Source organism: Aptenodytes forsteri, unplaced genomic scaffold, assembly GCF_000699145.1.
Source record: "Aptenodytes forsteri isolate BGI_AS27 unplaced genomic scaffold, ASM69914v1 Scaffold57, whole genome shotgun sequence".
NCBI classification, from domain to species: domain Eukaryota; kingdom Metazoa; phylum Chordata; class Aves; order Sphenisciformes; family Spheniscidae; genus Aptenodytes; species Aptenodytes forsteri.
Window position 1 is genome coordinate 4,006,156 of NW_008796220.1, and position 10,798 is coordinate 4,016,953.

The 10,798-nt window shown below is 43.8% G+C and overlaps 1 protein-coding gene across 1 annotated transcript in view; it reads left to right on the forward strand.

Moving 5' to 3' along the window:
- The window catches only part of LOC103906919 (meprin A subunit alpha-like), a 13,866-nt gene extending 3,816 nt beyond the window's left edge, over positions 1–10,050 (forward strand). The window contains exons 6-13 of the mRNA XM_019474567.1: positions 154–271; positions 1,658–1,833; positions 2,040–2,261; positions 3,157–3,303; positions 6,436–6,651; positions 6,986–7,459; positions 7,622–7,795; positions 10,007–10,050. Coding sequence (XP_019330112.1) covers positions 154–271; positions 1,658–1,833; positions 2,040–2,261; positions 3,157–3,303; positions 6,436–6,651; positions 6,986–7,459; positions 7,622–7,795; positions 10,007–10,050 — 1,571 coding nt within the window. The remainder of the gene's footprint in view (positions 1–153; positions 272–1,657; positions 1,834–2,039; positions 2,262–3,156; positions 3,304–6,435; positions 6,652–6,985; positions 7,460–7,621; positions 7,796–10,006) is intronic.
- Positions 10,051–10,798: the final 748 nt, after the last annotated feature.

The following is a 10,798-nucleotide window of genomic DNA, read 5'->3' on the forward strand; positions in this document are numbered from 1 at the left end:
TGCTCTAGTTGCAGATGTCCCTGCCCACGGGAGGGGGGTTGGACTAGATGACCTTTAGAGGTCCCTTCCAACCCAAACTATTCTATGATTCTATATTTATAATATTATAAAAGCAGAACAACTGCTATTGTTATCCTCTGCTGTGTGTTTCAGATTTGAATGCTAAAGGCGTTATCCTGCAGGCGTTTGACATGTTCAGGCTGAAGTCGTGTGTTGATTTCAAGCCCTATGAAGGGGAACAGTCTTACCTGAAATTTGAGAAGCTGGACGGGTAATTTTGTATTAACAATCTGGTTTGTACTACCTTGTTTGATATGATAGTTTTTCCAACTCAGAAGACATTCATTTTCATTCTTGCTTGTACAAAGGACATAAATACCTGAGCCACATTTCTGTCCCAGAGCTTGTTTGTATTACACTGGAGAGCAAACCAATGCAAACAGACTAACCAAAGGTATTATTATCTGCATTTGATGTTCTCTTAATATAAGAAAACTATTTTATTTCCATTTGCATCCTAGCTACTGAAATCAATCCCTTTCTTGGCACTCTTTCAGGGAAAACAAGCAAATAACTTCCTCCTGGTGTTGGTTAAGGAAAGGGTCACTAGTGTGTTGGCATTAGCACGTAGCTTCCTCCTTCCTTTCAGATGCAGGGGTGAAACCACCACCTGACCAAATGTTGAAGCCAACAACCTCTACTGCTGTGCAGGTCACCGCAGCTTGCCTTTGCAGTCAGTGGGGAGGTGGTGACTCTTCCAGGCCGCAAGCCATCTCACCTAAAATAGAAGTCTAAAATAGGTCTGGTGACTCACATCCCAAATGCCTGTTACTGTCCAGGGACTGTAAAGGTGCCAGGGAAGCTAACTCAGCAGCAGATGCCAACAACATGACTGTCTAAAGTTAGGTCAGGGGACCTCCCCGCTTGCTGGGAAGGACCGTCAGGAAGCTGGTGACACCAGCTAGTGTCTGTGCCTAGGAATCGAGTGTAGATCTGCCCTTGGGTGTGGGGAAACTGGTGCACAGCATTTTTGGGCAGCTTTTTTCTTTTTTTTTAAACACACAGTGATGCATTATTTCTGATTGGACATGAAAAGTTAGGATTTAAATCGGTATTTAGGAACCAAAACAGGGAAGCCAATGCAACCTGAGTTCGCTGGGGGCTGCTCAGTACCTTTGAAAATTGGGCCATTTATTTAGGTACTTTGGTAAACGTACACATAAATGACAGCCAATGCAGTGTATGAGGTTATAAGGCACCTGCTGTACTTTCCTGTGCTGCTCATCTTCTTCTACTCCCCTTCATATATTGGTTGAGCTGGGGCTACCCAGAGTTGAAGAGCAATAGCATTTGCCATCACCACCTCCTTTACAAGAACTGCAGCCAGCTGAAGAACATGCATGCACTGCTCTCCAGGGAAGGCAAAATCACACCTGGGACAGGGACTCAGTGCCAGGCTGTGGCAGGATGCTGAAGGCACACACACGTTGCTCTTGTATGCTGGCATTGTAAATCTACAGTCTTGGCAAGGTGGGAAATTCTAAAAAATATTATTGTATTACTTTTACCTTGATCTTGTGGTTGAGTTAATATGTAGATACAAATCATAGAAAGTATTATGCAAAATGGGTGCAATATCTGAGTCTTTGCCTTACAGGTGCTGGTCTTATGTGGGGGACCTTCAGAGTGGCCAGACAGTGTCTATAGGAGAGAGGTGTGACTATAAAGCCATAGTGGAACATGAGCTCCTGCATGCCCTGGGATTTTACCATGAGCAATCCAGGACGGACCGTGATGACTATGTTCAGATATGGTGGGATGAAATTATTGAAGGTATGATGCAGGTCTGAAATGATTGAGAATCGCCTGTAGATGCATGTCCCTTTTTTTGCAATGCCAAAATGTCTCTCGTTGAGAATGGCTGCCTACATGTTGACAACTGGACCGTTGTTTATTCACAGGTAAAGCATTTTGAAGAGATGTTATGTGCTAAGTTTTATTTCTGGTCTTGCCTAATCACTTGTGTATTTTTTGTCTAGGTTTTGCATATGCCTTTGACAAACACGATGACAGTTTCCTTGATGACCTCAATACCCCATATGATTATGAGTCAGTCCTGCACTATGGACCATATTCTTTCAACATCAATAGCAACGTTCCTTCCATTACAACAAAAATTCCCGAATTTAACGAGATCATTGGGCAGAGGTTGGATTTCAGCAGGATTGACTTGGTGAGGCTGAATCGCATGTACAACTGCAGTAAGTTCTTCTTCTCACACATTTATTTGAAAATCCTTACTCAAACTTCATGATAACATGGATGGAGTCACATGAGAGGAGCAGGAACACTTCACCCTTGGGATCCTCATGCAATGCCAAAAGAAACTATAGTTCTTATGCAGCAGCAAGCTCCATGGTGGCCAGATCCCCATTTCCTTATAGAATACCACTGAAGTGAATCAAGGGTCTAACACCTTTCATTCACATGGACTTTCCCCTAAGATTACTTGTAATAGTACCCGTTTCCTTCATGGATGATGATCATCATGCTCTTGATGATGATAAAATCTTCAGGTAAGAGTAGTCTGGAATTGGGGTCTCCAAAATCAAGAGTATTTCAAGTTCTTTTTTCTGCCTATGTGATGTTTGATAAGACAATTGGGGTCAGGAGCACAAATGGGGTTAATCCTGCTTTCCAGCTCCACTGGCAAAGCTATGAAAGTAAATACTCAACATGCTGTACAGTACTGACATACTGTGTTAACATACACCTGAATATTTCCACTAGCTTCAGCAGAACTACCTCTGATTTACAGCCTGAAGAGAGAAATGGGCCACAGAGCCTGTCCCAGGCAGGCTTAGAGAAAATGATGGATGTCTGAAAGGGAAAACTAGCACACAGGGGCCAAGCTGGTTCCTGCAAGGAAATATTCAGCCAAGAATGGGAGAAAGAGATGTTTCTTTCAAGAGGAAACATCATTTATGTGTGGTAACAGAGACGTAGATGTGAAAGGCTGTGTAGTCTCAGTTGTATTAAGAACATAGTTCCTGATGTTAAGTGCTGTATGTAAACACTCCGGAATGGGGTTAACAGCGAGAGTCTTATTTGATATTAATGGACATGGTAAAAAATATGTTACTCTATTGCTGTCAGCTTCAAGCCTCACCATCTTGGATCAGTGCTCCTTTGAATACATCAATATCTGTGGGATGGTGCAAAGTGGACAAGACGGTGCTGCCTGGGACCACGCATTGGGCAAACCAGGAGATGAAGACCATACTTTGGTGGGAAACTGTGCAGGTAACGGATTTAGTTTTAGATGGTCATTAGACTTTACCCCTGCTTTTCCAAGATGTGAGAATGAAGTTATACACAGATAAATAAGTCATTAGAAATATCCTACTATTAATGTTAATCACTGTATACCTGATGCTAAACACGACTCTTGAATTTTCAGATAGAAAGGCCAATAATTTTAATTTGAAATGTTTAACCCTTCTTTAATGTCCTCCCTACATTGTAATATCTCATGAAGAAATGACAGTTTGAGACTTAGCTGCTGTAAATTGGTGGTAGCTCCACTAAAATGAAGGAAGCTCCACCAGATTGCCACAACTGACTTTGATGAAACTCCATAGAATTGAGTCAGGTGAGACTCTCCTCCTTTTATGCATATGTTACAGTATTTTGAGTCATTTTCTAGGTTTTTTTTTAAAGCTGAAGCTGAAAGACACTTTCCCTTTGTACAGGAGTTCACTTGAGGCATCCCCACAGAAGTACCACACATAAGCAAATATTACAATACACAAATCTTGTTCGCAGACAAGTTCTGACATTGAATCCGGTCCAGGATCATCAAAATAGGAAGCTGAGCTTCAGTGATGTGTCACAGAGCAGGAGGAAACCATCCTCAGAAGACTTCTTCGAGGGAGGGGGTGCTGTGTGATGCAGAGCCACACCAGGAGGGTGTAGTTGCTGCTAATTCAAAGTTTGTTCGAGCCACACAGGGAGGCTGAAGGATTATCTGAGAAGCAAACCGGCAGTGATTTCCCCTCTTCCAAGGAGCGTGTTGCATGGCGTCCTTTTGATCAAGGGTTTGGCTCCGACAGCACCAATTTAAACATACATTGAACATATATGAGCATATTGGGTTCTGCAGCATTTCGATTGCTGCCAGGACACAGGAATCGAGTAGGGTCTGTTGTTTTCAAAGGCAATGGGGAGAAAATTAAATACTGCAGAGGAGTATCACGTAAACAGTCCAAAAATCCTCTAGCAAAAAAGTTTCTTTTGAAAGTCAAAAGAAATGCAGCTGGTCTGTGTACAAGTGGTCACGGTTAGGCACATTTTCTTCCCAAAACGCAAGTGGTGGTTAGTCGCAAAAGTGTCTCACAGTGCAGGAGAGGAAAAAAGTACTGAATAGAAAAGTAAAAGAAAAGAAAGCCATTTCTGTGGAACTTGTTCCCAGGGAGGAGAGAGTAAGACATGGCTTTTGGCAGTAACAGATCGTGTTTGCTGCCTAACGCTGCGTTTGGTTACAGTTTGGAGATCCTGCGGTTATACCAAATTTGCAGGCAGTGAGGAGGAGAGCAGGCGCGTAGCAGGCAGGGTGAGGGGATGCTCCTTTTCTCATCAACATGTGGGGTTCGAGAGGGCAGATGTATGTCCGGTAAAAGGCACAATGCAAAAGCCAGCCGAGAGGGGAGCAAAACAAATAGGAGGGTTGTTTAGGTCCCATTGTTGGGCAAGGAAAGAGAAATTTCTAGAGGAACAAGTCTGGCTGTTGTTTGACGGGCTGTTTGCTTGCGGCTTGCGGGACTTGGAAGACCCACCGAGAGGGGAGCAAAACGAATAGGAGGGTTGTTTAGGTCCCATCATTGGCAAGGAAAGAGAAATTTCTTATTTCTAGAGGAACAAGTCTGGCTGTTGTTTGACGGGCTGTTTGCTTGCGGTTTGCAGGGTGTGTGGTTTGCTGACACTGTAAAGGCTCTGGATGTGTGACAGAGCATGTGGCTGGGGCGCTGACAGCAGCTTCCTGCCTCTCATGGCCAGTGACAAACAATTAACTGCTCTTCTTCAAGGAGGGGGAAGAAAAATGTTTAAAACCTAAGCAGTCAGCCTTCATAAGTTTCCTGAGAGCAAACGGGTCAGTTTTTGGAAAATAAGCAGCTTTACTGGGTATTTGTAGGGGAACTTACTGCAGAAGGCCAGCAACGCCTATGGGAGCACATCCAAGCGCAGGCATGCGGCTGGAAGCAGCAGTGGAGCTCCGAGTGGCATCAGGGGGCAATTCAGAGTCGTCATTCTCTACACGGTCTCTGCTATTTGCATCAGTCGGCTCCCAGACAAACAGAAAAGTGCAAACCCATAGATGCAGCCACAGGGTATTTCAAAACCCCAGTGTGATGCAGCTTGAAAACGTCCTTGCTGTCAGGAGAGACGCTTCCTATAGAGAGGGGATGTGTGGAGGCTATTAGGTAAAGCTGATGCACTTGCTCAGTCGTCTTCAAGAAGCTGATTTAAAATCAGCTTTAAGAAGCTGATTTAAAATTGCAACTCCAGAGTTAGTGCCCATGAGAACAGAATTTGGCGCAGAGGCAGTTTCCTTAAGACTGTTGCTAGATTAACTAGGGTGCAGAGCATCAGGCAATCACCATCCAAACAAACAGGTCACAGGACGCTTGAGGAATATACAGAATGGGGCTGATGCGGATGATGAGGGTGCAAGTGGTCAGCCTTTGTAACCAGGAAGATCGAAGACTCAGAGGAGGTATCACTCCAGCCTACAGACAGAATTGCAGACCGACTATGAAAGAAAGGAAATAGTTATTTCAAACACATTAGCATGAGAGGGCATGAGTTGATACAAAATAATTGGGCTGCAAGTTAATAAATTTTTTTCCCATAGCAGAAGTAACGCAAAAACGTCTTCAGCTACTCTTATAGGGAAGTCTGATCTATTGATAAAAGGCTTACAGGGCACGGTTTCTAGGCAAAGCAGAAGGCTGAAGGCCTTGACCTAACAGGACCCTTCCAATACTTTCCTAGTTTGTCTGCAAAAAAATCCCTGCCCAAGTGCATCCACTTACATTTGCACATGTTTACAGGATTGGCACATGTACGGTTCGTACTTAATTTCTGAAGAATGCAACCCAACGTGTACCTTATCTAATCAACTGAACGCTATTTTGCAAACCATATTTCAATGCATTTTATTTTAATATTGTTTTACAATGTAGGGAGAATTCTTTTTCATTTTAATATTGATTACACTGTAGGGAGAATTCTTTTCTATTGAATTTTTTTTTTTTACTTTGAAAATAACTTTCTAACTCAGGCAAGTGGAAACTACACTAAAGTTTACTTAGTACTGGCATTTCGTTACTGAATGGATCAAAAACTTTTATCACATCACTGTTTTGTGCTTCCCAGATAGAGGATATTTCATGCACTTAGATACAAAAACTGGACATGCTGGTCAGTCAGCTCTTCTGGAATCTCGCATCCTTTATCCAAGGAGGAAGGAAAAATGCCTTCAGTTTTTCTACAGGTTAAATGGAAGTCCACAGGATAAGCTAGTTATCTGGGTTAAGAAAGATGATGGAACTGGCAATGTTAGACGGATGGAAAAGCTGCACACTATTACAGGTAAGTGAAAGTGTCTTTTCATATCTGAAGTGCTGACAAACTTTGATGTGAGACAACACTGGCATGGTTTATTGTATGAAAGTTTGCTCAAGTGTCCAGTGTAAATCTAACCTTCATTTGCTTCAGTTGAGTAACTCCAGAGTTAGTGCCCATGAGAACAGAATTTGGCGCAGAGGCAGTTTCCTTAAGACTGTTGCTAGATTAACTAGGGTGCAGAGCATCAGGCAATCACCATCCAAACAAACAGGTCACAGGACGCTTGAGGAAGACGCAGCTTGATTTGGGATTGTATCCTGGACTTTCCATTCTCACATATATTTATTTCCCTCCTCAGCTGATGGAGAGTATCACTGGAAATTGGCCAGCATTCCCTTCAGCGTCCAAACCAAATTCCGGTACGGGTTTCAGGGCATCAGAGGAGATCCAGCCAAGTCTGCCGGGGGGATTGCCGTCGATGACACCAGCATGACAGAGACAAACTGCCCCACCAACATCTGGCACATCAGAAACTTCACATCCCTTTTTAACAGTACTTCAAAAGGCGATTATATCATAAGCCCTGTATTTTACAGCTCGGAAGGCTATGCCTTTGCTTTACAGCTGTATCCTCACGGAAGAAATTCGTCACCCTACATGAATTACATGGGGATTACTTTCCACCTCTGCAGCAGTCCAAACGATGGTCTTCTTGAATGGCCGGCTGGACACAGACAAGTTGTCTTGTCGGTTTTGGATCAAGACCCTGATGTAATCCACAGGATGTCCCTCAGCCGTAGCTTTACTACAGACCCAAACCAGCTAGTATATGGTAAGTCAGAGTGCACCAGGGAGAAAAATAGAAATGCAGAGGTTTGCTGGAGCTGGAGAAAAGTGTTGAAAGTCAAGAGACTGAGCAAGACTTTCTCTGCACATAACACCACTGGGCTGACTGGAGATCAGCTTTAATTACTTCTATATTTTTGCACAACAGGCAGAAATGACACCCTGCAGTGGGACAAACCATTTATCACTGGAAGTTTTTCTTCTTTCTGCAACTGCTACATGAGCCCAGGTGTTGGCTGGAATACATTCCTGACCCACAGGCAGCTGCACTGGAAAAAATTCCTTAAAAATGACAGTCTTTTCATCTTTGCTGATTTTGAAGGTAGAGTATTATATTATCAGAATCCCCACTGGAACAGAGCAGGTACATCTTTTCTGTTTGTAAGGAAAGCACAAAAGATGAGGGTGATTAGCAAACATCTAGAGAGTCATCTATTTCAGGAGCAAGGTTTTTAAATGCCTAGTGATTTCAGGTGCCTGGATTTTTGAATACCCAATATGAAACCCTGTGGATCACCTTGGTTCTCTGGTCCCTGAAAATCAGTTTTTCAAGACAGATTATACTTCCATGTCTTGAAGATCAGCCTACTTAATGGTGTTCCTATATGCCACCACCCCTGTATCACTTCCGACAAGAAAATCATGGTTTGAAAATGAAGGGGTTCTTTTCGGACCTTGAAAAACTGGCAGAAGGCTTTTTTGGTCCAAAGCTTCTCTCCTGAGGTTGCAATTTTTGTCAGGACTGTGTGCAGCCGCTCTGCTCTGCCAAAGGCAATAGGGAAGGGGAAGAAGGAGGAAAAGAGCTTTCTGGTTTAGATGGCAGCCTGGCAGGCACCCCTCTGAGCAGGCCAAAAGGACTGTGCATGCCCATCCTCTGTGCAGCCACACCTCAGATGGCTGTGTTCATCTTATCTCACGTTGTGTCCAAAAATGAACTTTCTAGACTCCCTGGTGGGTCATTTGAGACCAACGGGTACCTCTGGGGAGCAGTTGATCCCATTCCATTATAGTTGTGATGAAACTGCTCTTCTGATATGCTGATCTCCACTGGCTGCAAAGTGATCCATCACTGATGACGAATGGTGGGTGAGATGAAGCCTATTACCCTTCTGAAGTGAGTTTCCTTCGGACAATGTCAGTGCCTGGAAAGTGGAAACACTTTATATAAGGAAATAATCATTAAACCAGACCTGACTCTAGTACAGGGGTCAGAGCACTTGTCGCAGATAGGAGAGGACAGTTGAGAGTACGCTGTGATAATCCAGACTCACTCCGCACGACCGAGGGCTGTAATCACCACTGTGAACTCTCCTGGCAGGAGGATTTCTCCCTTGCTCTTCACAAAAAAAGTGGAAACACTTTGTATAAGGAAATAATCATTAAACCAGACCTGACTCTAGTACAGGGGTCAGAGCACTTGTCGCAGATAGGAGAGGACAGTTGAGAGTACGCTGTGATAATCCAGACTCACTCCGCACGACCGAGGGCTGTAATCACCACTGTGAACTCTCCTGGCAGGAGGATTTCTCCCTTGCTCTTCACAAAAAAAAAAAAAAAAAAAAAAAGCGAAGTTCTTGTTTTCATTCCAGCAGAGAATTGAGAAACTTTTGAAATGGCAAGAACTCTTGCAAGGTGGGAAAGCTGTTTCCCATGAATGCTTAACCAGGAACGTGGGCTGCCTAATAAAATGCAAAAAGCAGCCTACGTTTCTGGCATACAGAATGGCCCAGCTTTTCTGCAGGTTATGTAGGGCATTCGGCAATGCTTCCAAGTTCCCTTTAGCAATAAGAAAAGCAGCTGGGGACTCTTTGTGCTTTCCCTGACAGCGCTTTGTACCGGGATTAATTCACTGGGGGAAATTCAGTCCCGCTGTGTGACATGGGTGCCAGGGGTCCCAAAAGCATTTGCAGTTGCCAGGTGAAATTGTAGTCAAGAAACTGAAAGACGTGTTAGGAGACTGCATTTAGTCTCCAGTTGTAGACTGGTTCAGTTTCATTTCTAGACATTAAATCTAATATGGTCACATTTATAAGGTTCCCGTCTCCATTTTAATATTCATTTTGATACCAGGGTGCCTAAAAACTCAGGGGCAGTGTTGCATTGCCCTCTGATGAAAGTTGGAGGTTGTCTCTGTATAACCAGTGAGGGTCTGCCCCATGCCTCCCACTTCTCCACAAACCTTTCCACCCTCCCTCCTCACTTCCCAACCCTGTTTCAGATCACCTCTGACCCAAGCTCTCTACTCTCTCCCCCCAGTCTCCCTCCATCTTAGTAATCCCAGGATCCCCTGATGGGCTTGAGAAAGACACAGACTGGAGCTCCAGGCATGCCTGCAGCTCTCTGCCCTTCCAGTTTCCCCTCCCACCTCCTTCGCTGCGTACTGCTGCAGCCTCTACAGCTATTTGGATGAATTATTGTTGCTTCATTTCTTGCCCCTGGAATCAGCCTGAAAGTCAGCTCAACACATACGATAGAACTGTACTATATACTCCATGCGTTTTAAATTCATTATTTCAACTGTCTTTTCTTGCAGATCTCACCCCTTTGATTACATCTGAAGTCCCAGTCCATCCTTGAAGTGCCCTCAACCTCTTCACTACAAGTGCAAACAGTCATCCATGACAGATAAAATATATTACTTCACTAAAGAAACTGTATGCTGTCATTTCTGTATTTTAAGAATTTGAACTAAGCTTCCCTGTTAGTTTTAAGAGACTAAACCCATAGACCCTCCAAAGATTATTTTGGCCCAAGCAACAAAGTGCTTCCCTTAGTTATATCGTCTTTTTTCTTCCTATGTTTCGTTCTTTTTGTTTATCTTTGCTGATGGCAATGCTTACTTCCCAGCTTTTGTGTCTGACGTCTCTCTGTCCAGCCTTCCCTAGCCAGAAGCACCAGTGCTTGACTTTCCAACATCCTCTTCCAGGACTTCCCTTTTCTCCCCATGGCCATTGCCACTTCCTCAAGCCCAGCTTTTGATAACTCTCACTCCCAAGTATTCAGCTCATTAGGTCACTGCTAAAAGAATAGCATGCTTGCCTACCTTCATCTGCATCTGGACCCAACTCAACATTACTGAGAAGTTTTCATGAAAGCAGAATGGAAATCTGTTTGGATCTTGTGGTGGGTTGTCCTTGCTTGGCCACCAGGTGCCCACCAAGATGGTCTATCACTCCCCCTCCACCAATAAGACAGGGGGAGAAAAATACAACGAAAAGCTCATCGATCGAGATCAGGACAGGGAGATCACTTACCAATTACTGCCATGGGCAAAACAGCCTCGGCTTAGGGAAATTAATTTAATTTATTGCCATTCAAACAGACT